Below are 27,965 nucleotides of genomic sequence, written 5' to 3' on the forward strand. Positions count from 1 at the left end.
TATTCCCCACACTACTCTCCATTCCCAAACTGGTAATTCCTTGATCTCATAGTATGTGTCCTGTCTACCGATTTCTCATTTTAGTCAAATACTGCCATAAATTTCGTTTTCCTCAATCCGATTCAGTACCTAATTAGTTATTCGATCCAGCCATATACAGAATTCAGTTTTAGTACCACATTTCAACAACTTCAAATTTTTTTTGTCTGAACTGTTTATAGTCCACGATTCACTTCCAGGCAAGGTTACACTCCACACAAATGCCTTCAGAAAAAATACCTTAACTTTTAAATTTATGTTGGATGTTTACAAATTTCTCTTATTCAACATTTTTTTTCTTTTTTTTTTTCCAGTCTGCATTTTATAGCCTCTCTATTTTGACCATCACCAATTATTTTGCTGCCCAAATAAAATGCTTCTCTACTACTTTTAATGAATCCTTTGCTTAATATTTTTTCCCTGAACAACACTTTTACACTGCGTTAGTCGATCTCATCCCTGCTGGTGTCGTCTCCGAGATGTGGAAAAATGTCAAAAACGTTCTTTTTATTGAATTGAAATACGATAACTTGACTTAACAGTATGAAATGGTATTCTACTACAGTGATAATGTTAAAGCATTAATTTTAAGGGTTTCTGTGAAGATGCACTTCAGTGGAGAAGAAGAAGGAGCCCAACGAAAAGTTCTTAAATTCTCTACCGAACACCACATTTCTTAAGACATCTAAAATCTCTGGCAGATTTTGAACGGATATGTACCTACATATCTAACTTCCTTCTGTACTTAAGAGGGATCAAAAATGAAACTGAATTCATTATTATTTTGTGAAGCATCTGTTAAAATACCTAGATTTTTGATGAAATCTCTCAAGGATGTTCTAGAACTAACAACTGATACAATTACTTATAACAGCCTTCTGCATTCTGAAAATGCTACCTCTGTAAGATCAGTTCCCCGCTAAAGATTTCATACTCATCACTGAATGAGAATGCGCGGCATAAATTACGCTACGCAACATAATTAAATTGTCACTTTTTTGAAGTCCCTTAACTGTCTTCCATCGTATACTGCGAACTGCCGGTTTTGTCTGCGAATTATGTGGGAATCAATGGCCCAAAGGAAGAAGTGCTTTCGTTGACAAACCTTATGCCATCCCCTGAGGCCGTGTGTGCGCTTTTTTATCTATATGTATGTGTTTTGGGGTGAGGAGGGGGGGGGGGGGGGAGGCAGAGGCGGCGGGAGAGAGAGAGAGAGGTGAACATCATTGCCCTTTAAGGAAATATAAGGAACAAAAGAAATGAAGATTCTTTTTCCGTGAACGATTGGTAAGCGTGGCGTTGCTACAGCCACACTGGAAGGTGACATTTCCGGAATCCTATTAAGTTACGTGACAGTAGCCAGAACGGAGCAATTGACCTTGGAGTTGTAATAGCCCCTCCATCTCCCAGTATAGAGGCTGAATGACCTTGTTCTGCACACGGTACGGGTCGTCCAGGGATTCTGGAGGTATTAATGTGCCGCGGCTAGAGGCTATCGCAGTAGTAGTCGCTGGCGTTGCTGTTTGTGTAGACGGTAAGTTTCTTCCGATGTTTGCTCACGTATATGTCTGGATATAGTCATTAGCGGCGAAGACTTTCATAACGCTGTTGTCATCCATCCGGCACTTACAACTGAGCTTGGTAGCTATTCGGCCGCTTGTGGATGTTTCGGGGACGGCTTATTTGTCTGCTCTGGTTGCGGCTAGAGTCTAGTTCTGCTGGAACAGCTCGACTTTAAGAGGTTTGCTGGAGCGATCTCTTTCGTTGCAAATGTGTTAGCAAAACGTGCTTTCTGAGTTGCAGTCTTATTTATTAGACCAAACGCCTTTCCCCTTTTATGTGGTAGGAGTCTACTGCAGGTAATTGTTAAATTTATATGTTAAAACGAATTCTGTGTTTTCTCTCCATGTGCGCCATGTGCTGTAAATCAACTTACACTAGGCAAACAAACATTTCTGTAATCAAATCTACAGCAGTTCTTGGTTTGATTGGTGTCTGCATCACTAGTCACGTGGTCAAATAGCGCAGAGCACACAGATCAGTCATAGGAAAAGTTAGAGAACGAATAATTTCGATGTGAATACGCCTAAAAATTTCGGAAGTGAAGTACTGTAGAAATGTGACTTTGCACCTGTGACTACTTATAGAGAAATACATCACGGCGTGTAAAGTTAAGCCAACCCAATGAATGTGCCTTATAAAAACGAGTCGCGTTTGTGATAGTTAATAAGAGCATTATAAAAGAAAAATGCTTTGCTTATAAACGAATATTTCAGCTTAAGTCTTCATAGCAATTGGCGTTTTCTCAAGCGAGCTGTGTTTCGTCACCTACTTTTCGAACCTGAAACTTACGCTAAGAATTAAGCACTTCAAGCCCTCAAATGTCTACGTAGCTGCCATATTAGACGGTTCGCATAGGATACTGGGCGTATCCGACACCGCTGATTGAAATAAGTCATTGGAATTAAAACTGCGTTAGAGAGCCCGAGTTGGTCGTTATTAGCCATTATACTAACGCCACTGCAATACTCCAAACTGACATCATCAACAGCCAAATTGGTGGATAGATTTGAGACATATAAACATGTTTTACGCGCTTTTACCAACTAAAGGGTGTTTAAAAAATGTACTGTTGTCCCAAGCATATTGCAACAAACGGTGTATTTCTATCGCTGCTCGTTTAGTTTTTATTGCCGTTTCAAATATACCGGTCATTTTTGAAACACCCTGTACATTCTCCATTACAAGGCCAGTGTTCCTATCAGACTTCTGCACTACGTAAGACCAATGTGCTCTAAAGAGTAGGCTAAATTGGCGTGTACAGTCACAATCATGAAGAAAACTTGCAGGTTATGCTATTGCTCTCAATTGGACGCTTCCAAACAGAGATGATGTATTTATTAGGAGCAACGCTGAAACGCCGTGTGTTACTCTAATGAGGATTCGGGAAACGATGAGCAATCTTGTACTTGGAGTTTCTAGTTGCATACTATGCGATGTGAAAGACTGTTCAGCAAAGCGTCACGATAGCGTGTCCTAGCGGCTTTGTCACAAGCTGCAAGGCGTAAGTGCGAACATTTTTCTCCTTGTTTCTAATGATTGAACTGAAAACAATAGGTGTGAGTACGTGACAGAGTGCTAGTGAGCACGACGTCGAAACATTTCTGGCTCAAGATGAATGGACGTACACGCCATCAGCGTTTAGCTCAGTTAACATTTCGTTGTGTAGCTTCGTTGTTCTGCCTCCTTGTGGCCCCGAAAGGAATTTCGAAAGTAGAATGCTTGAACTACAACGGTGTCACAGTTATTTCTTACAGTCAACCCTTTGAGACAAAGACAAAATGTATGGTGAACGTAACGGGACAAGCAAATGTAACTTAGCTACAACTTAAATTATTTTGTTTCTAGACATGCTACTTTAAAATTCCCGGGCGAGTTGTTGCTCTGATCTGTTACAGTGGGCAATTTCACTGGAAAAGCAGAAGGACCGCCAGAATATCAACAATTGAGTAAAAACTAAAGTAAGAGCTAGAATGACGACAAGCGAATCAGTCATAGAATTGGAAGAAAGTGATCAATGTAGTTGAGAATGCTATATCAGTGGCCAGGGAAAAATTTTGAATGGAAACCACTTGGCATACGTAAAAGCTGCAGATCATGACGTCCTTGGAAATATCACATCAACGAAATATGGGGCATCGTGGCGCACGCAAGGAGGAAGCCCTGAACAGAAAGGCTTGGCAGAAGATAACAGGAATACAGAAAAATGATATTAATTGATCTTTATATTAACTGATCCTGAATTCATAATAGAGTTGAAAGACTACTGGTGCTGTTTCAAACTATAACTGCCACGATACGCACCCTAGGAGAGAGCCAGGAATACATGAAGCCAAATATTTACTTAATTATTCAAATATAATAAAACAAGCTAATTTTGAATGACTTATTACATTACTAGGTGTTGCGAGACGCCTTTAAGGATACATTGCCTTAGAAACGACCAGCTACCTATAGCATATGACAGATAAGGCTAAGATACTGCAGCACTTGTAATGTAGGACATACTACATACTTTGGAATCTTGGATTCCTTTATGTTAGTTGTAAAGTTAACAGAAGTGGACTTCCCCTACGCTTTAGTTCGTAGGTGAGAGTAAAACTCTTAGGTTATCCACGGTATGAACAAATGTTACATAAAAGTTATTTTATCCGAGAATGTGCGACACAATTAACAGTAATGTGCGTGCAAAATTCGTCGTAATAAAGAAACATTAGCTAAGTCGGAATGGAGTATTAACAGCTCATGAGCAACGATTCACCGGAAATCGTACTGATGCTTGGTTTATGAAATTAGTGGAGAAAGCTGCGAGTAATTATTTTGAAGTATGACTGTGATGTAGCAACACCGGCTGGTCTTAAGTATATAAAAGCGAGGTCTGCTGAAATGCAACACCAGTTTCATCAGTGGCGGAGTAAAGCTCTGAGCATTCGACGAAGGCGGTCGACTGTAATCTGCGCAGAGGGAAGAGCGTCAGAGAAGTATGTTTGTATGGATGATGGTGGCTATGGACTCATTATTCTAAGATGCTTATAAAGTTTCTGGGTGGATGTATTCGCGACATCTTAGCAGGAGCGTGTTATAGACAGTACGTGTCTCTAAACTCAGGTATTTACAGTAAAGTTATGATCGTAAAATTTGAGCTCTGTATAGGTTAATTTTTACGGCTATAAACATAACCCAAATCTTGAAATACTGACCTACTTAGTAGCTAAGTGTTGTACCTATAATATCAGAAAAATAATATAGAAACATTCTCTATTTATACTACGATCCATGGTGACGTAATGATTCGAGGCAGTCTCTGCTGACGTATCTCACGACTCAACACTGGAAGTTGTTGTAATAAAAAAAAATTATTCCAACGAACGAGAGACTTTTGCTACATCTGCTTTTTTATATTACAGAGAAATGTAAGTTAAATATTTTATGCACAAATAAAGTCTTTCCAGGGACTATAAAACGTAATAAGAATCGTTTAGTTTGAATATAAACCATTTTACTACACTCACTGTATGTAACAAGTTCTACGACGTTTCGAGTGTTAGGAGATGCATGCATGTCGAACGAGGGTGCTGTGAAGAGGCTCCTTTGTGAATGTATAATAGTTCCGTAAACTTTCCCGAAAAATCTGTCTGGTATCTGCCTTCCCAAACGCTACGCGTCTGTTATCACCCCAACTTACATTAATTAACGGTTATGGCTGATTCCAAAGATTGAACGCCTATCGTACGGCGAAACAATACCATATCATTTGTTTATTTAAGCTCTTTGCATTATATCGAGGATTGGCTGGCAATCCTTTCAGCAAGAAATGAATATCCGCTAGTCACCCTGAATTTATTAACGAGTTTCCAATGACGTAACCTACTTGCATACCAGTCGCCATCTGCGAACAGCCTGAGAAACACAGTTGCCAAAAATGACTGCACTGAGTTCAGCGTTCCTCAGTAGGACTCCAAGGACTGGTTGTTTTTGGTGTCGACAGAAATTTATTCAGTCAGGGTAAGACCAAAATTTTTATTTTATGCAGCAATTGCTTATCCCATAGTCCTGAAATCACCCACGTAATGCTGCAACTAGAGGTTTTGTGGAATCACGACGAGTCAACTCTTAGAAGTGTGTGAGAATTCTGTGGAAATGGAAATGAGCGTACGGCATTGTGGGCCGCGAGTCCCCCTTTCGGGGAAGTTCAGCCGCCGAGGGCGAGTACTTATTGCTTTCGACGCCACGTTGGGCGACTTGCACGCCGGAGATGGGGATAAAATGATGATGAGGACGACACAACACCCAGTCCCTGAGCGGAGAGAATATTCAAACCCAGCCGGGAATCGAACCCGGGCCCCTTGGCTGGGCATTGTGCCCCGTTGACCACTCACCTAACGGGGGCGGACTGAGACTTCTGTAATGAATAAGAACTCTGTATCCCAGAATCCAGCACGGGGAAATGCTCTCTCTAGCTGCCTTCTTTCCACTCCCTCCCCTACCCCGTATCCCTTGCGGACGCTTATGGTGTAGAACCTGTGTAGGGCGAACATATCACCCTCCACTGCTATCATACGTCATGACAGTGTACCAGTCGGTTGAATGGAATCAGCATATTAAGATAGCTTGACATGGGAACGTGGTAGAATGGCATAAAGGAGTTATCTTGAATGAGATTTTCACTCTGCAGCGGAGTGTGCGCTGATTTGAAACTTCCTGGCAGATTAAAACTATGTGCAGGGCCGAGACTCGAACTCGGGACCTTTGCCTTTCGCGGGCAAGTGCTCTACCAACTCAGCTACCCAAGCACGACTCACGCCCGTCCTCACAGCTTTATTTCTGCCAGTACCTCGTCTCCAACCTTCCAAACTTAACAGAAGCTCTCCTTAGTTCGAGTCTCGGTCGGGCACAGAGTTTTAAGTCTCGGTCGGGCACACAGTTTTAATCTGCCAGAAAGTTTCATATCAGCGCACACTCCGTTGCAGAGTGAAAATCTTATTCTGGAAACATCCCCCAGGCTGTGGCTAAGTGATGTCTCCGCAGTATCCTTTCTTTCAGGAGTGCTAGTTCTGCAAGGTTCGCAGGAGAGCTTCTGTTAAGTTTAGAAGGTAGGAGACGAGGTACTGGCAGAAGTAAAGCTGTGAGGACGGGGCGTGAGTAGTGCTTGGGTAGCTCGATTGGTAGAGCACTTGCCCGCGAAAGGCACAGGTCCCGAGTTCGAGTCTCGGCCCTGCACACAGTTTGCCAGGAAGTTTCAGGGGTTATCTTATTTGGACTTGCCAATGAACGCGTCACGAATGATAAGTTGTTGCTTCAGCGTGGACTGCCCATAGCGTCTACAAGGAATGCTGTAGAGTTCTCAGTTATGTAACACGACGAAAGAACAGCATACCTAAAAAATTGCAAACCAACAGGGAGCAGATAAGAGTATCGCGGCTTGCCAATGACAGTAAGTTTCAAATCTGACATCACGTGTTGAGGTCAGCGAAAGCAGGCCTGTCTCAACCAGTACCTTGCGCACTCTCTTCTTCGCCGTATTGAGACACTTATCAAGGCTAGAGGCAGCATTACAAGGAATGAGCGTGACGTTTCCTGCAGGTGACTAAGCTTTTGTCTTTTGCTCACAGTCGTTCAGCTGCCCATATGGATAACTAGCAAGTTTTACTTCCTGCTTCCGTCAAAGTGGTTAGATTGCTGTAAGGAGATGTTCGATTCTAGTACTGAGTGTGGCTGATGATGCCAAGTCTAGGTGTGCTGAGTGGTGTGATGGTGTACTAAGCGGTTTGCTGGTGTGTTTCAGATGACGGCTATGGTGCTACGCCTTCTGGTGGTGGCCGCGGTTGCGGCGGTCGCGTTGGCAGAGGTGAGTCCGGCTCCTCAGCCCGGCCCAGCAGCTCCTATCAATAATTCATTATGCAAATCTCCGTCGACAGCGCGCGTCCATTATTCAAAACACACACATCTACATGCGCCACTGCCTAGAACAGCACTGCAACACGGGCGCTATCCGGACAGATGTCTGTCGCTCCCATAATCAAGACGGCACGTTTAAAGCGGACGCTGTGTCTGTTGATACAGGGGAACCTGCCCTTTACGGAGGCTGCGTGGGCGTTGATCCCTGCTGTCACCTATTACTAAAGCATAAGCACCTCTCTCTCCTCCTCCGTACGAGTTGCTGGACTGACTTTATTACTAAGTTGACACAAAGAATTTAAATAATTGATATTTTTTAAAGTGAGACCTCGAAGACAAGAGCTACGATAATAGAAAATATTATACCATTAAACAGACAAAAAAAGCAAAGAGGACTGGTTTTAACGTCCCGTCAACTATGAGGTCACTAGCGACGAAGCACGAGCTCGGATTGGGAGAGAAAACGAGCCTTGTCCTTTTCAAAGGAACCACTCCGGCATTCGCCTTTAAGCAACTTAGGGAAACCGAAGAAAACCCAAATCTGGATGGCCGGACGGGTATTTGAAGGCCCGCCCTCCCGAATGCGAGCTAACAGCTGCGCTCCCTCTGTCGGTTTTAAACACAGTTATAATAACAAAGATAATATGTATGCATAACACGTTAATATGAAATCACTAATAATGGCGAATGAATGAGGGTGGTAACTGTCATGTTCCGTGGCTAAGGATCATTATGACATTCACTTGGAAAGAATTTGGAGCGGGTGGGGGGGGGGGAGGGGGGAGTACTGCAAAACGCAATCAGGACGGCTCAACCACTTAGAACTCATGTTCTCAATCAAATAAATAGGGGACCTGTGCAAAACTTTACCACTTTTATAGTTTTAAATAATAACAGTATTTGGAATAAGTGTAGTCGTTGGGATAAGGATAATCGTGGGATTGAAGACAAAACATCTTTAAAAACATGACATGAAATAAGATTCATGAATTTATGATGCATCCTTATACATATATATTTCCAAGCACATAATTTTGAACAAAATTCTTTATAGAGCATTAAAATATTTCGATGTAAACGATGTTTGGAGTAAGAATGTAATCTTCGTAAACTTCTTGTTTTCATTTTCGTTAAGGAAAACGTTCAAAGGGCTACGTAAAATTTTCCGTGAGTGAAGATGGGATTTGGTAAATACAATGCTGCTCTCTGAAGCGTTTGTCCCTGCGATTTGTTTATAGTGACAGCAAATGCCATCTTGTGAATTGAAAAGGCGTGCTTGGATCACATGGCAAAGTTTACCCTTGCTATTACAATAGTGTTCCCGGTGTAAATCGGCTGACCATTAATTGTAAATACGTTGAGTTATGTTATAACATCGAGCGAGGTGAGTGTTTGGCACACTGGTCTCGCATTCTGGAGGACGACTGTTCAAACCGTCGTCCGGTCATCCTGTTTTTTTTCCCGTAACTTCCCTAAATCGCTTCAGGCACATGGCGCGATGGTTCCTTTGAAAGGGCACGACCGACTTCTTCCCCATCCTTACTTAATCCGATGGAACCGGTGAGCTTACTGTTTGCTCCCGTCCCCCAAACCGAGGCCTCTCCCCCCCAAGCCAACCAACCAACCAACTAACCAATCAATCAACCTGTGTTACAACCATGCGTGCTCCATTGACTAACAAGGGGAGGCCGGCAATTGTGAAATTCAGATTCGGTTCATACTGCGCATAATAAAAGCTCATGGCCAGAGGTGTAATGTGGCAAAGCACCAAGATGCACTTTTCAGCCGTTGTCGAGAAAATCGACAGTTAAAAGAAACCGTTGCGGTGAAATACTCTCTACGATTAATATTTTTCTGCAGAGTCGTGGCGTAGCGGATAGCGCTCGGGTTCGTAATCTACATCTACATCTACATCCATACTCCGCAAGCCACCTTCTCGTATTGTACGTGGAAAGAAGGATTGTCGGTATGATTCTGTATGGGCTCTAATATCTCTAATTTTATCCTCATGGTCTCTTCGCGAGATATACGTAGGAGGGAGCAATATACTGCTTGACTCTTCGGTGAAGGTATGTTCTCGGAGCTTTAACAAAAGCCCGTACCGAGCTACTGAGCATCTCTCCTGCAGAGTCTTCCGCTCGAGTTTATCTATCATCTCTGTAACGCTTTCGCGATTACTAAATGATCCTGTAACGACTAACGAGTATCTGTAGCCTCGTGGCGCAGGGGTAAGCGCTCGGGTTCGTAATCCGAAGGTCTCCGGATCGAATCTAGCGCAATGTAACTTTTTTCTTTAATTATTTGTTCTTTTGTAATTCAAATATATATAATTCCCGGCAATCAGTTGCAACAGTTATGCATATAATAAGTTGTTGAATGTCGTTTGTCGTGGAAAAATAAACATTGAAATAAAACACAATATCACAAATAGTATTCAAGTGGATACAATTTATTGAAAAGTTCGGTATACAATCGCACATAATTAACAATTAGTGACCAGAAGTAGCTGGAGTATCGCACGAACCAGAGTGATAGATATCATAGAGACATGGAAAGCAGGAAACAGCACGGCATCGAGCACATCTGATAAACGATTTGTTTTTACAAGAACAATTGTTTTTTAAATTATCTGTTGGGAAACACACCTGATTGACATTCTGAAAAAAATGTTCTATCGTTCGTCAGGTTTGATGCATACCACGCGTATCGTATCATATGGGCAAAAATCGGAGAAGACAATTGGTGGTGGACGATGGATATATATATATATATATATATGTGTGTGTGTGTGTGTGTGTGTGTGTGTGTGTGTATACATTTGAATTACAAAAAACAAAATTTTAAAAAAGTTGCATGGCACGAGATTCGATTCGGCGACTTTCGGATTACGAACCCGAGCGCTTACCCCTGCGCCACGACGCTACAGATAGTTGTTAGTCGTAGAGAGCATTTCACCGCAACGGTTTCTTTTAACTGTCGATTTTCTCGACAACGGCTGAGAAGTGCATCTTGGTGCTTTGCCACACTACACCTCTGGCCATGAGCTTTGATTAAGCGCAGTATGAATCGAATCTGAATTTCACAATTGGCAGCCTCTCCTTGTAAGCCCTGTTTAGCATTCACATTTCTTATCAACATGACAGAAGTGTTTATCTTCAGTATAAATTAATGTGGCGGTGAAAAGGAAGTCTATTATTCATGGTTAATAAGGTAGCTTCGTAAAATATAGCTATGAAGCTGGACATCCACGGTGTCCTTTTACCTATGGTCGTTATGTCATACGTTAAAACTTTTCACAAATGAGAAGTTTTACCTCAAAACCGATATGCAATGGCAGAAGCTGGTTAAAAAACAATTATGACTATGCCTCATTCATCCCTGTACTTTTAGTATGTATGAAATAATATATATGATAAAGAAAGAAAAATATTTTAGGATTATTTCTGTTACTGTGGCATTAACCATACTTAGATGGAACTTGAGTATCGCCACAGATAACCGAAAGAACTAGTCGCAGTTAAGCCTTCAGCTTTAGTCTGAAAATAGCCGCTGCCTTACTGGCCACTTTAAACTGTAGCTAAATGTAAGGAATCACAGGTAGCTTTATCACAGGAATCATCCTAATATTCACCTGAAGCTATATATTGAGAAACCCTTGAAAACCTACATGTGAACAGCTAGAACTGAACAACGAGTCTACTAACAAGAGTTTCCAGTACCCCAACCATTGCACTACATCGTTCGGTGATCCTAATAATGGCAGTATAGCTCTTTCAACTTAAGGTGTACGAGACTTCCGATGTGTTTATTTTGGAGACTGTGAAATGTAGTATGCTGTCCTACTGGCCCATAATGTAATACATAATGCACGATAAATTCGTGTAAAGAAATTTATAGTCTACTGTGGACATATAAAATGGTTTTACTATTCATGAAGTAGTACGCTGTGTTGTGGGTGAGTATAGACACAAACGAAAGAGTGGACAAGGTTCGCTGGCCGCGTCAGACGAAGTGGTATAGTGCTTAGGCCAGCTTCCAGTAATCTGTTCCCGACGATTGGTTGGGACACTGTACCATTAATCTCTCCGTAGATTTCAGATATTGTCATGCGTCTATATGTCAGAGCCAATCGAGCAATCTTGCCATCTTCTTACGATGTTGTCCTTCTGGAACGACCTATGCCTTCCCTGCTTACCATACATTTGTGCCGACTCCACGCAGTCACCATTCGTTCTGCAGTCATTACATTACAGCCAAGTGTCGGCACTCTGCACGATCCTCCCATGTCCCACATGTCAATGATTCAACATTTCTCAATGTCCGAAAGATGGCGATAAGCTGCACCTGTGCACCCTCCGGCTATGCCGAGCCTCGACCTCCATTTGAAATGTTCCATAAACGGTAGACACACCTAACAGCAACATGCTCTCGCATAATTCTTCATCTGTAGGAATAGTTTTTTTCCCTGTACTAAAAATAAACTTGCACGAAGATGATATTTTAATCAACATATCTCACAGGTTTGTCTACAATGACATAAAATCATTGTACAAATCTGATATCTTTATCACTTTTCTATGTAATTGTTTGTCTTGATCACATTAGACAGCCATTAAGATATAGTAGCGATCAAGACATTCATATCTCACAGTCATTTTCAAATACTGGAGTGTAAGCTCCAAAGCGTTGAGTGAAGGTGTTCATATTGTAACACTTTCCATTTTCGTCTGTATATTGCGCGTATGCAAATGCACTTCACGGGAAAGACTTAATGCTCATTTTAAATTGAGCTTTTATCGCACAGTTCACTTTTCAGCTCTGGAGTAACTCCACGCAGCCCAAGCCACTCGACTTGAGGCGCTAACGGAAGTCAGCTTCCACCTTCCGCAGTGCGGATCTGCCGGCTCATCTCCTGGGTCTGCAACGTCTGCATACGGGCTTTCAGACGGCCTCGCTTGGCTGAGAGCTTCATAACTTTTTTATCCACGCACTCAACACCGCGAGTGTGTGAATAAGACCTCGCGGTCTCGAAAATCCCATTCGCAGCTCTCCAGAGGTGTTCTGTTTCTCACAAAGGATCACCGTCTTTTTTATTACTCCGCGGAAAACAGACTTCTGCACAGGAAGAGTGACATAAATTTTCAATCACGTTGAAGTTCGTTGTTCCCTTTAAGACATGCTCCGTGGTGTTCGAGGAGCTGGAAAACTCGTTTCAAAACAGATATCGTTTCGCCTTTTAAAAAGTTTCGATGTTATGGCCTACATACGTAGCCCGTTTTACCCAAATTTTGGGAAATGAAATTTTATGCAGGAGAAATTTATCACTCGTTAGGAATGAAGAAAAAAATCACAGTTGTTTTTTTAGGAAAAAAAACTACGAACAGATCAACGTATCTGCATAGTTTGGCATTTACGTATTTTTTCATTAGAAATAAGATGGAGGCGCCAAACATGCTGAAGAACGAAAGAAGATGAAGAAATACTGTTATTCGTCAGGTGCATTCTTACGGAAAAATCCGTAGTCATCAATGTCCACATTTCTTAAAAGCTCAGAAACGTTTGTTTTGATTATTCTTGTCATAGAAAGTTACATAAAGGGATACGTTTAAATAAACGTTTTTCTTAAGTTGTTAAACACTTGCGTAGTTAAGGGTTTCCATTTACATTTAATTTACCGCTGTCTTCTATGACAGACAATTGAAATTGCCAGGATCCTGATAACAATTTGTTTCTTGACAGTAACTCATAAACGAGCTTATTTTTCAACGTAACCTGCATTCAATACGTCGGCCTTGCGGCACCTTCGTGGGAAGGACCTATATGTCTGCGTGGTACCAGTTTACGGTCGAGGCCGAAACCAACGTCTTGCTGCATAATAACCTTCCCATCGTCCATGTACTGCTTCCCGTGGAGTGCATCCTTCATTGGCCCAAACAGATGGAAGTCGGAAGCTGCGAAATCAGGGCTGTAGGGTGGATGAGGGAGAACTATCCAATGAAGTTTTGTGAGCTCCCCTCGGATGCATAGACTTGTGTGAGGCCTTGCGTTTTCATGGAGAAAGAGAGGTTCGTTTGCATTTTTAGGCGACGAACACGCTGACTTCAATTTCTTCAGTTTCCTGAGGACAGCACAATACGCTTCGGAGTTGATCGTAGCACGAGGAGGAAGGACATCAAACAGGATAACCCCTTCAGAGTCCCAGAAGACCTGCTGAGGGTGCGACTTTCAACTTTTCCATCGGGAGAGAGGTGGTGTGGTGACAATCTATGGAATGCCGTTTTGTTCACCGTTCGAAGAGATGTTCGACAAAAAACTGTCACGGTCAGCCTCATAACACGCAAGGAATTCCGCACAGATGGTCCTTCGTTGCTCTTTATGGTCTTCGTAAGGCGGCGAGGAACCCAGCGACACACACCTTTGAGTACCTCAACCCTGCGGACGAGTGTGTCAGCGCTACCAACAGAGACGTCCAGTTGGGCAGAGAGATGTTTGATTGTGATCTGTCGACCTCTTCGAATGAGAGTGTCCGCAGGAGTCACTGTTGTATGTGGTCGGGCGGCACGCAGTAGACCGGACTTGTTTGTGTGACCTTCAAGCGATGATGACAGGCACCTCACTCAACGGCTCACCGTGCTTTTGTTCATACCATGTCTATGTAGACATTCTTCAAGCGCCTATGAATATCTCCGATGCTCTGGTTTCCGCCAAAACAAACTCAATGACAACTCTCTGATTGGAACGTAACTTCGTTACAGGCAACGTTTTGAAGGCTTCGTATAGCGCCGTCACCTATCGGGTAATTAATGATCCTCTAGTGGCTGAAACGGAACTGTTCCGTAATGTCCCACAGCAAATTCCGCATGTATTCGACCGAAACTGGAGAGAAAAACATGTGTTGCGTTACTTATTGAACACCCCTCGCGAAAATTGAACGGTGAGAAGCATACCAAATAAAGAAATTTTACTTACAGTTCGTACGCAGCATAGTAGGACGAATACATGATTATTATTGTAGGTAATTTTGGTGCTATACAGGTTGTGAAATTTACTATGCTCAGCTGCCACCTATAGCGCCAATAGCGGTGTTAGGCTAGCTAGTCACATAGTCTTGAATGAGACATAGAGGTACGTCATTCCATGCTGCGTCAACTCTATGCCAGAGTTCATAAGGCATAGTGGCTGTCGAGTAATGGCACGCCAATCCCTCGGCAAGCTATCAACCGATATTTTCAGTGGTGAGAGTTGTGGAGAAAGTGCTGGCCAGGCAGCTATCGAACACCCTCCGAATCAAAGTGGGTATGGCAACATGGGCAACATGCAGACTTGCATTATCTTGTTGAAAAACTGTGTCACAGAAACTCCAAAGATACAGCAAAACCATTGGCATTAACACGTCAGAAACGTAACTTCTGCTGTCCAAATTACCGGAAACGTGAATCAGTGCCAATCCCACACATCAGGGCAGGTGCTGGGCTTATATTACAATGATGAATACAATCCGGCAATGTTCATTCGCATCAGACCCATCCACGCTTGGATATGTATGATGATGTATAATGAAAATGAAATGAAGTGGTCGTGTGACGAGGGCCTCCCGTCGGCTAGACCGTTCGCCTGGTGCAAGCCTTTCGATTAGACGCCACTTCGACGACTTGCGCGTCGATGGGGATGAAATGATGATGATTAGGACAACACAACACCCAGTCCCTGAGCGGAGAAAATATCCGACCCAGCCGGGAATCGAACCCGGACCCTTTGGATTGACAATCTGTCCACTCAACTACTGGGGGCGGACATGATGTATAATACAATATGGCAACGTTGGTTCTCTTTGGAACCTCAACACATGGATATGTATTACGATTTAGAATACAATCTGGCATTATTAGTTCTCCTTGCACCATTCTACACACGAATAAGTATTACTATGTAGAATGCAATCTGGACACGTTGGTTCTCCTCGGATCCTCCACACCCTGACATGTATTATGATGTAAAATACATTCTGGCAACGTTGGATCTCATCAGACCCTTCCACCCAAGGATATGTTTTACAATGTAGAATGCAATCTGGCAACATTGATTCTCCTTGGACCCTTAACACACAGATATGTGTTATGATGTAGAGCATAATTTAGGAATGTTGGTCTCCTTGGACTTTCCACACTCAGATACGTCCACTATGATGCCGTTAGCAGTAATTGGACTTGTCTGAAAAGGTGACGTGTTGCCAACTCTGACTCCAGTGTTGTCATTTGTCAAAATTGAAAATCCTTTATTTACAACTTTTAGCCATACCTTTCAGCTATCACTCTGCATAGTTGTTGCACTGACTTAGATGTGTGTCGTAGCGTCGTAACAACTTTCCAATTAATCGTCATAGAAACCAGCTACCTGTGATTTCCGCTAATTCTCTATGCTGGTCTACAGCGAGTTGTTTGTACCAGACTGCTGTCTTCATAGTCAGCGGTGCCTGTGAGCAAAGAGATGGAAATCAGAGGGAGCCGAGTGCGCGCTGTATGATGGCTGATCAAACACTTCCCATTAAAAACACTGCGGGAGCGTCGTTGTTGCAGCTGCAGTGTGCATCCGAGCATTGTCATGAATGAGGACGAGGCATGATGACAACGTTCCTCTTGTTCTGAAGTGCCTTTCGTGAACTACATTATGTGATTAAAAGTATCCGGCCACCTGGCTGAAAATGACTTACAAGTTCATGGCACCCTCCATCGGTAATGCTGGAATTCAATATGGTTTCCTCCCCCCCCCCCCCCCTAGCCATGCTGACACCTTCCACTCTCCCAGGCCTTCATTCAATCAGGTGCTGGAAGATTTCTTGGGGAATGGCAACAAATTCTTCACGGAGTGCTGCACCAAGAAGAGGTATCGATGTCGGTCGGTGAGACCTGGCGCGAAGTCGGCGTTCCAAAACGCCCCACAGGTGTTCTATAGGATTCAGGCCAGGACTCTGTGCAGGCCAGTCCATTACAGGGATGATATGTCGTGTAACCACTCCGGCACAGGCCGTATATTATGAGCAGGTGCTCGATAGTGTTGAAAGATGCAATCGCCATCCCCGAATTGCTCTTCAACAGTGGGAAGCAAGAAGGTGCTTAAAACGTCAATGTAGGCCGGTGTTGTGATAGTGCCACGCAAAACAACAAGGGGTTGGAAGACCCCTCCCCTGAAAAACACCACCCCACCATAACACCACTGTCTTCGAATTTCACTGTTGGCACTACACGCACTGGCAGATGACGCTCACCGGGCATTCGCCATACCCACACCCTGCCGGCGGATCACCACATTTTGGACTATGAGTCATCACTCCGCACCACGTTTTTCCATTATTCAATGGTCCAATGTTTACGCTCCTTACACAAAGCGAGGCGTAGTTTGGCATTTACTGGCGAGATGTGTGGCTTATGAGCAGCCGCTTGACCATGAAATCCAAGTTTTCTCTACTCCCACTAACTGTCATAGTATTTGCAGTGGATCCTGATGCAGTTTGGGATTCCTGTGTGATGGTCTGGATAGATGTCTGCCTATTACAGATTACGAGCCTCTTCAACTGTGGGCGATCTCTGTAAATCAACAGACGAGGTCCGGCCTGTACGCTTTTGTGCTGTACGTGTCCGTTCACGTTTCCACTTCACTATCACATCGGAAACAGTGGACCTAGGGATGTTTAGGAGTGTAGAAATCTCGGATAGAGACGGATGACACAAGTGACACTCAATCACCTGACCAAGTTCGAAGTCCGTGAGTTCCGCAGAGCGCCCCAGTCTGCTCTCTCACGATGTCTAACGACTGTTGAGGTCTCTGCTATGGAGTACCTGGCAGTAGGTGGCAGCACAATGCACCTAAAAAAATACGAAAAACGTATTTTTTTCGGAGTGTCCGGATACTTTTGATCACATAGTGTTTTTTCTCGAATCGTCTTATCCACTCGCTGAACAAGATCATGGGCTGATACTGGCTTCCTTCTCTGACCAAGTGCACGCTTCAAAGTTCCTGCGCCATTGCCACACTTCGCTGTCACACATGACAGTTATGTTTTGTGACCTGCATGAAATCAGACACAACCTCTCAGCACTAAGAAATCGAATGGTAGCACACAGTTCACACTTGGTGGGAGACTCTGTTGTTCCATGCAACTCAAGGTCCTCGCGGTGCAAATACTGGAGACTTTGCACAACACATCTGAACAAAGCTCCATTGGATTTTCAATGTTGTGACCAGTGGGACCTTGTAAAAAAGTGGGCCTAGTAGTTCCCTAGTAGTGCAACGAGTCTCATTTTAGTAGAATTATTATGTACATGAGAAATAATAAATCTCCTACAAGTAGAGCATTTTTGCAGCTCTAGACACTTCTTTATTCAGGGTGACCCCTTCCCATCAGTAGTCGTTCTACCCGCACACCATTCATGATAGTAACAGTAAAAGAGTACATGACATTGGTACACAATACCCTCACCAAACACCAATAGGTGGCTTGCAGATTATTTATGCACGTGTATATTAGTGCAAGTGTGAATGTGATGCTCCTGAAAGAACTACAGAACACAAAACATTTGTGTTCTCCAAATAGGACTTTGTGGTATCTGTGAGAAGAAACACAAATGTAATTTAAGTCCCACAGAAAAAGATAAATGGTCTTTACTGTGGACTGGTTGACGGCCAAAGTAACACAAGCTGTTGCTTACGGGGCCCAGCTGAGAGGGATGCCAGAACCATTGAATTTATACATACAGGGTCTAGTGAAAATTGATAGGGGTAAAATTATACAATGATGGAAGCAAAAGGGTTCCAGTAAATATGAATCTGCAAATGTGACAACTTATGTCTGAGGAGAAAGGGGGGGGGGGGGGGGGCGGCACCGAAAAATGTTCTTGAACTGGCCCAGACTACAATGAATACTGCAGGGTGTAACTAAATTCCCTTTACAGACGATGAGGACTTGTAGTGTGATCCAAAGTGGTTAAGTTTAGCATAGGAACTTGTGTCCTCAAACGTATCGTTTTCCTGACCAAACTCAGAATAGCACCACATTCCTCATTCGTGCATTTTTGACGCCACTAAGACATCAGGTATATCATTTACCTATCATCGGATGTCCCATACCCACTACAGGTTTGTTTACAAGTCGTTTAATTGAGTTTCTGACCCTGCTGTTGTGTTTGTGGTTTTTGTTCATACTGTACTACTGTCAGTAGTAATCATTCACCATAGTACTGAATGCAAGGTGTGCATACACTCACTTTAGTGTGTCGCTGCTGTTGAGTGTGGCGAACTACACATTTGCATAATATATGGACATGATTTTATCATAACCTCAGTGCTACGGGAGAACCGCTTGTTTGTTGTATGCTGAGCATTTTCCTCTCTGCCAGACACCTTTTAACTCTCTCTTTACTATGGTGTACTAGCGGGCCTTGGAGACCAGTACTTTCAGCACCTGTAAGGGTCAACAGTGGTGCTCCGTGGTAGCACCACGCGACCGTGTTCGAAGAGGTTGTACCTCATGCAGTGGAAGAGGATGTAATGATGAGTACGAGAAACATTGCAGGTAGACTGAATGTGGATCACCAAACTGACTGGCATATTCTGCATGAGCAGCAGCTACACACTTACCACCCCCCAAAAGGTACAAGCAATGCAGTCGTAGGATTTTAAGTCACTAGTCCAGTTCTGCAGCTGGTTCTTGCACTGTTGTGTGGAGGAGGTCAACTTGCCACATTGGATGCTTTTCATGGATGATGCCAACTTCACCAGGGGAGGTTTTTTAAATTCTCACAACAGTCATGTGTGGGCTGATAGAAACATGCTTGCTGTGTTCCTCATTGGTTTCACAAGTGATAATGTCTGAACATTTTGGGCAGGGTTCCTGGATTTATGTGTGATTGGACCATACTTTTTCCCACAACTTCTCACAGGTGGTGCATACCTGCAGTTTCTTGACGGTGTACTGTACAAGCTCTTGGAAGATGTGGTTCCAGGGTGATGGAGCACCACCTCATTTTTCATATGTTGTCCGAGATCATCTAGACCAACAATTAGGGAACAGTGGGTGGTCATGACGGCCCAATTGCTTGGACTGCACATTCTCCCGCCTTGAACACACTAGACTACTACCTGTGGGCTAATATGAAGTCATTGATTTACAAAAGCCCTGTGGCATCTGAGGAAGACGCACTAGCATAGTTTATGGCTGTGCAGATGCTGGTGGACCAAGGATTAGTGATCGTGTGTACTGGAATATGGTATGGAGGTACCATATCATGTTGACATCGGTGGTTGTCACACTGAGTAATACTTGTAAGTGGAACCAGACAACAAGCGTGTAGTGGAAATATGGTACGTTTCTGGACAAGAGTTCCTACGCTGAACATAAATGTCTTCATTCCCACTAAAAGTCGTCAAAGTCTGTAAAGGGAATCCAGTTACAGACTGTATAATAGAACAAATATCAAAGAAAGCTCACAGTAGCTTATCCAGGCCAGTAAATTATTTAAGACCGGTGAAACTTGCAGGAGGTTACATGGTGCGCTGAAAGTACTACGTTGGTTAGAAGAAGAGCACAAATGGTAGCACTGCCGACTAAATAACCTTTAGCTGCCCTAGACGGATTCAGTCCGACTGGTTTCGTCTGTCACCAAACATAGCAGTTAATGCTGATAATGTCAATGTAATGGACTTTAATACTTAGGTGCAACTATTTGTTAAGCAAATGCATTTAAATTTCTGGTTGGTTGCAAGGTTAGATAATTTAGGAGATGTGATGTATTGTGAGTAAGTGACAGTAGTATTCTTCACGACAGAGCATGAAATCCACTTAATATGTCACGTAGTGGCACCAGGCCCGCATCTGGGAGGGGGGCGGGGCAAACCGGGGCATCAGCCCTAGCCGGCAGTTTTTCAGGGAGCACCAAAGTCATATTCTTGAAGAAAAGAACTGTGTTTCCCAAAGCGCCTTATATCCAGTGCACGCTGTTGATCCATCGATTATTCATATAATTTTAAAACGCATCCCTGTTGGTTTTTGAACACATTCTATGTTGATTTCTGAACTAATCGTAAGCTGATTTTTGAAAGCGCGCATAGGGGAATCTCCGTCACATCAATAAAAAAATTTAAAAAACTTCCCGCTGACAAAAGGAGTGCGGGCTATAAGAACTGAGCCGAATAAACCCGATCAGGTGAATACCAATTGCTGTTTTTGCATGTGGTTGACTGGATGTGCAAATAATACTCGTTGTTGCAATTATTAGGGAAATCCACAGATTCGGACTACCTGAGTGGAAATAAATGACTAACAGGAATAACAGGTAAGAATGATAACACATTATCTTTTCGGTGTACCCAGGAAAATGAAATTTTGACAGAAAATGTTTCGCCACAACACTGGACTACTAAAGGGCCAGTAGTACAGTCCCCAGTTAGCAGCCGCTTGAGTTCTGTTCCCTAATAGCGCGGAAAACACGTTGTACTTACACGTAATAATGCGTAACCGGAGAATAAACGTGGGATAACGGAACCGCAGGGTTAACGAAGTTAGCCGGAAAATAAGTTTTGACAATGGTGAGAATAGATACAGAATCAGGGGTGACAAGATTGTTTCTTAGAATGAGGAAGGAGAGGAAAGGGAACATCACACAAATTCTGTGGAAGAATATGACGATTTCAGATTTATATGAAAATTTCGTACTAGTACCACTTACCGACCTCATGCTTGAGAAATTGGAGCATGTGATTCAAATGTGAAACTGTTTCCTGAAATAAAACTTCTTGCTTGTAGTAGGCATAATAGGCATTTGACATTGGTACTTCGTGAATTATATTCAGTCGATCTATTTGTGTAAACGAGGTAGATAAAAATGACCATTTGTGCCGAAACAGACGCAAATATTTGGCGTGTGCTACATTAGAAAGGCATATTTCTTTTTATCTAACAGACAGTGACAAAATAGACGTAATCGGAGCGAGAAACTATACCGTCTTGAGTACTATTCGTATTAACAGCCCTTCTCTGTACTAGGCAACATTTTGATTTTTCATGTAGCAAACGTCTGACGAACTTCGATGAGGCAACACATTCTTTAGCAGTAAGTAAATCACGCCGTCTAAAGCTGTAGCAAGATTAGAGAGAAAAAAATGCTTGGACCCGAGGGCTGAAGAAATGTATACTGTCTTGCTTGTCTCTTGTCTTTATTGGTTTTATGTTTCCTATATTTAGTTTTATGTCACTAAAAAGAGAAAGTTATTAGCTAACAGGCAATAAAGAGTGCAAGTTTTTCGAAGAGCTCTTATTCTTCCGGTCACAAATAATCCCCACACAGTATTGAGTTGTGAGTGTTTTTAATGGGGTTAGGATGTCAAACCGGCCGACTGGGAGTAGCTGAGGCACCAGGGGACATTTTAATTTCCACTGTCCTGAATATAGGTTTGAGGGCTTACATTACAAAATATACGCATTTAAATTCCACAGACAATAAGTGAAATAGTGTCGTGCGGCAGAAGAATGTTGTGAGAAGATGCGTGGCATTGCACTTTGGCACACTTACGGCCAAATACCATGTATTACATTTCCTAAACCATATGTGTTTTACATATCAAAAAGCTGTGCGCTACAAAATAAACATAATTTTGAAAAGCCGATTTTTTAAATTTTTTTGTCTCAAACGATCGAGAGGGGGGCACCACTATTAAGTTTTTGCCCCCGTTCGGAAATCTCATAGATCTGGGGCTGAGTAGCACACCTGTTGATAAATAGATGTAAGATAACATTTAATGAGCCTTAACATCATAAATTATACTTCTGTCAAGACAGCTTTTTGTACTGTGTGATGGCCGTCTTCATAGCCAAAGCCATTTTTAAGGACGATTGGTATGTGGAGGGGGGGGGGGGGGAGATCTCTGCTCCCCTCCTCCTCCCACCCTGTTCTGGTATCTGGAGTACAGAGTTTTTATTCATTACAAAATTCCCATACACTTCTACAAGTGATTCCATAAATGCTTAGTTTAACCAATTATACCATTACCTGGCTTGTGGAATCTTGCTCCCATCTGGATAAATTTCTGTGGGCGTGTGTACTCAAATTACCTTAGTACAAACGTTAAGTTCTCACTGTTAAATGTCCTGAAAACCCAAACAATCACATTCTCATTAATCATCAGCACCAGCACAAAGTGCAAACTATGATGTTAAGAAAACATTTATAATGCTGGCAATATACGAAGACATTTGTTATGGTCCTTGTTAATGATGTATGTATGATGATGTATGCTAGACATTATTTGTTCTAGTCCTGTTTATATTTGTGTTCTGTTGCAGGAGAGACGTGCTATTGCCGTTCTGTCTCATTCAACAAAGAATGTGAAGGGCAATGTAACATTTGTGCAGACAGATGATGGGGTTGTGACAGTAACTGGCATTATTGAGGGACTCAAACCGGGTTCTCATGGCTTCCACATACATGAAAAGGGAGATATTTCAAGCTGTATTAATGCTGGAGGTCACTTCAATCCTGATAAGGTGAGTACATTATGTCTGTTCTGCCCTAATGTAGCAATATCCAAAAACACAACTGTTCACACAGCCATTAGTGAGTCAATACAAAGGTTGAATTGCATTCTTGAAGTGGTTCTTGTATGGAATATAATGTTTGTTAAATGAATAGAGTAAAAATTTTAACAATAAAAATGTACACAAGATATGAGAGAGTGCCAAAATAGATCTTCAATCACCTCCAGGTAAAGAAATTAATACAAAGCTGGATCTTGTAAGTTAAAGATTTAGATACATTCAACATAATTGTAGAAGAAAGAACAGAAAGATGTACTTTTAGAAAGAAAATATTAAATTTGGAAGATTCCTAAGCAGAACCAGTCAGGAGCTGGTGTGCAGTAGCCTGAATAAAGAAAAAAAGGAGCTGTAGTGAAGATATGAAAGAAAACTCGATCACCTACCCAAAACGGAAACAAAACAAAAACCAAAAAAAAAGAAAAAGAAAAAAACTATAATGCAAAGCTGGAGATGAACTCCAATAGTGTGATATGCAATTGTGAGTCAAGGATCTGTAAGATATCAGTATGAGTCTTTCACTCTACAGCAGTGTGTGCACCGGATGTAAAATCCACTTGGACAAGAAGTAGATATTGCTAATTCTATAAATAAGCAGAGCAACTCCAGAACAGAGGACTACTATGGTTTCAGAAACTGTGTTTCAAAGATTGTAATTAATGAAATGAGAATGCCCCAGCTCTTTACCACAAATAAAATTCTTCGTGACACTACTTTCCAAGACAGCCTTAAAATTACTGAAGTGGGGACAATGGGCAGGAAATGATCCCCAAGAGATTAAGGAGAAAAATAGGTCATTGGATATATGGCCAAAATGCTTGGCATCCGTGCTACAGGATGTTTAGTCATCCATCATGCCATCACAATGCAGTGCATGACATGCTGTGATGAGACAAACATTAGACTGGGTGTTCAAAGTGGCTCCCATAGGCTTCTGAGCATACATGACAACACAAAGTAGTGACCGAGCCACACATTCTGCTGTGGCATCCTGCAACTAAAAGGCATCACAGGTAGCATGACACTGCTGTTCCTGTGTCTACATACCCAAAATGAGCTCTGCATACAGGACTTCTCTCTGATGCCTGCACAGGTAGAATTATGAAGGATTGATGTCCAGCAGCCAGCAAGCCACGTGATTGGGCCACATCATCTGATCCATCATCTGGGGTAGATGTTATTGAGATGCCTCTGCATAGAAATGCACAAGTCAGCTGCTGCACCACCATTTAGTACCCCATTATTCTTCTTACCATCAAAGGCATCATAGGTGAAGCATTGTGGAAGGATGAATGATCCCATAAGGTTGTTGCTAATAATCTCCACCGATAAAGTGAGGCTAAACTGCCATCATACCATGTGGAATCTCTGTAGACCACTTATAGGTCTTGTGAATGTTGATGATACCACCCCTTGTAAAGGCAGCCTCATCTATAAATAGAATGGATGACAGAAATCCCAGCATCGTTGTGGCCTTTGTGATGAACAAGCAGCAAAACCAATCCTGCAGATTAAAGTTAATAGGTAATGAGGCCTGAAGGCATTTTAAGTGATACCAGCAGTGGCAATTACTGTGGATAATGTTCCATATGGTTGTCACACTTACACTGTGCTCATGGCCCACCTGCCTGGTGCTGATGCTGGGATCATATTGTACAGTGTTCGACATTTATGAACCACATGCATCCATCTTTGTGTTTAACCATGCACAAACACTGTTGAAAAGAGTTTGCGGTGTGGTTGGTCAGAGAGGATACCTTTCCTGGTACAGTCATGCTGCCAATCACACTCATCTGTCCATATGGAAAAACCATTTTGGCGTGTCCTGGTTGGTATACCAGGCTGTCATCTCTCATCAGTGCCAACACAACACATGTCCAAACCAAAGTGAGTTGGTAGCAGCAGTGAAGTGGATGCCTCAAAGTGCTGATTTTTGAGTGCACCACCATCATGTACAACATCACTGTGCTCTCAGCTCTGGAGCTAAGACCCTGGTACAAACAGAACATTCTCACTAGCATGGTGTATTCTCATGTATGCTTTCAGTCATTGAAACTTATACTTTCAAAGAACTTCTATCTCCACATTTTGAGCCACATAACCCGTTTTGCTCCTTATCCTCTTAGGGATAGTTTCCTGCAGTTTGCACCCACTTAGCAAAATCGTCCCATATAAAAAGGATGACAGAGACAAACCATGTAAGTACAGGCCCACATGGATTGTACCAGTTATGTCAAAAATAGCAAACTGTATACATAAATAGGTTTACAGCCATTTTGAAAATAAGAAGTTACTAAATGAAAATGAACTTGGGTTCAGAATTAACTTGTCACCCAAAAAATCAGTTGAAAACCTGCTAACTACAGTTTATAATGGTTATGAGAGGAGGATAACCACCTATGCTACACTTATAGACTTAACTGAAGCTTTTTATTCTGTATCACACAATATTACTAAAAGAAAGAATATTATGGTATTCAGGTAAAGCACTAAATTTACTTAGATCCTACCTAAACAACAGGTAATATTTGTGCATATTAATAAGCAGAGATTAAAACTAATGAAAATAGACGAAACCCACAGGGTGCAATTCTTGAGTCCTTCCTCTTTATTGTTTATGTTAGAGACTTCTCGAACTGTAAGGCCTGCAAAAATTCCTCTATGCTGATAACATGACACTATACACATAGAGATGTATTTGATACCTCCAGCTGCTGGTGTAAAACTAACTTAAAATGTGTAAACAAATGCAAAACAGAATAAATTTATTTTAATCCAGTGACACGAAAAAGGTTCCAACTGTGAACTGCTGGATCTCATAATAGACCAAAGACTCCCGGGATAAACATACAACATAACTAAGTCATAAACTTACACACATACCTTTCTTCCAATATAAACTAGCAAATTCTGTCAGCAAAAATTTACCACTTCTGTCATACTATGCCTACTTTCACTCACAGTTGTAATTTGGGGTTTTGTTATGTGGAAACTGTATATTCAGCTGGCAGAAAAATGTAACCAGATGTATCTAAGATCTGAGTCCTTGAGAATCCTGTAAAAATACTTTTCAAACAACCAAAAATAATGACTTTCCCTTGTGTGTGTTTGTAAATTTAACTTAAGATCAAATTTAAGCTTGCACAGGACAATACACAACTGTAAGCGGGACACACCATTTTAAAATCTGTCACTCATATACAAAATTTACTTATATCTAAGCATGAAGTCAAACAACAAACTGCTACAAACACTGCACAAACACTGTTTGACATCTGCATTAAAATGAAATGATGTTATTCAGTTTAAGAAGTCTTTCAAAGTAAATTGAATTACATAAATAGTGAGTAAAGTACCCTAGTTCTAGCATTTAAGTCTAATATCTACAGTGTACTTACTCAAATGATGTACTTATACAACATATTTGCTCAAATAATATTTAGATATATCTTGTGAAGCTGGAAAGGGGAATGAATTACATTTCATGTATGGAAATATAATTTTATTTGATAGATACAAAATCGACTCACCAAATGGAAGAACACATATATAAAAAAGATATTACATAAGCAAGCTCTCAGAGCCAGTAGATCCTCCTTATGGTAGAAGGGCAGAAAGGGAAGGAAGAGGGGTGAAGGAAGAGGACTGGAGAGGTTTAGAAAAAGGTGTAGAGATTGTAAAAGTCACCTGGAACCTTGGGTCAGGGAAGACTTACAGGATGGTTAAGTCTCTCCTGACCCAGGGTTCGAGATGATTTTTCCAGGCTTTACCCCATTTCCTAAACTGCTCCAGTCCTCCAGTCTCATGGCCACAGTGAGACTCACAATTATGCTCCTTGTATCAGACCACACTAGGTGTATGGTTGCCTTTTCCTTTACCCATCATCTTTCCCCTTCAAACCTTCTGCCAGAAAAAGCAGCCACTACCTCCAAAAACTTGTATACATAATACATTTTTTTACATGTACAAAGGTAGTCATATAAGGAGTATAAATGTATGTATTTGTGTGAAAATGTGCTTATATAAATACAGAACTCTTAATGATGAAGCTGAAAGCATGGAAAACGTGCTACAAGGCTGATAAAGTTTATATTCAATAACAATAACAGAAATTGATGTGTGACACAATATATAAAATCAGGGAACGGCGACAACTCACCTATAGGGCACTGGTGTGTGGAGCACAGAAACACATAGCAGGAAACAGTATTCACACTAGGTGTTGTGCACTTGCTCTTTTTTTACTAAACGGACACACATTTACACATGGAACCACAGGTGACAAATGCACAATCCCTTAGCTTCAGTGAGACTAGCTATTATGCTCCACATATCAGTACATTTTAGGTGACTGGTTGCCTTTCCCCTAGTCTGTTCTATTCTGTTTGAAACTTCTTGGCAGACTGCTACTGTATGCTGGACTGGGACTCAAATACAGAATATAGTCTTTCACTGGCAATGACTTAGCTATCCAGGCACTACTCACAACCTGCACTCATCTCTGTGAGGGCAGTTCATCAATCATGTGTGGGTAGCTCAATTAGTAAGAGCATTGCCCTTGAAAGGCATGGTTCTGCTTTTGAGTTCTGATCCAGCAGTTTTAATCTCCATGAAGCTTGTAAGATAATTTGATTTGGATTGGTCATGTATCTATTTTCATTTAGTTTGGCAAGTAACCAGCATTTATTCACTAGTTAGAAAGTAATTTTATACTTATTTTTGCATAGAATATTGTCACAGTGTAAAAGTGAAATCATAAGACAACTGATATAGCCAGTAATGAATATTAGTTTTATAATGTGAACCTTTAGTTCCTACTTTGCAACTATTTTCTTGCCAAACAGAAACAATGTCACTGGAGTTGTATTACTGGTTCATGTTTCAG

The 27,965-nt window shown here is 41.9% G+C and overlaps 1 protein-coding gene across 4 annotated transcripts in view; it reads left to right on the top strand.

The window, feature by feature from the left end:
- LOC126274625 (superoxide dismutase [Cu-Zn]-like) overlaps nucleotides 1–27,965 on the top strand; it is a 330,804-nt gene that overhangs the window by 287,382 nt on the left and 15,457 nt on the right. For 3 of the 4 annotated variants that reach the window (XM_049977129.1, XM_049977130.1, XM_049977131.1), the window contains 2 exons: nucleotides 7,385–7,447; nucleotides 22,832–23,032. In XM_049977129.1, coding sequence (XP_049833086.1) covers nucleotides 7,385–7,447; nucleotides 22,832–23,032 — 264 coding nt within the window. Of the gene's footprint in view, nucleotides 1–1,532; nucleotides 1,574–7,384; nucleotides 7,448–22,831; nucleotides 23,033–27,965 lie in introns of those variants that run through there. The other variant, XM_049977132.1, reaches the window with a different exon arrangement.

Source organism: Schistocerca gregaria, chromosome 1 (assembly GCF_023897955.1).
Source record: "Schistocerca gregaria isolate iqSchGreg1 chromosome 1, iqSchGreg1.2, whole genome shotgun sequence".
Classification (NCBI taxonomy): Eukaryota; Metazoa; Arthropoda; class Insecta; order Orthoptera; family Acrididae; genus Schistocerca; species Schistocerca gregaria.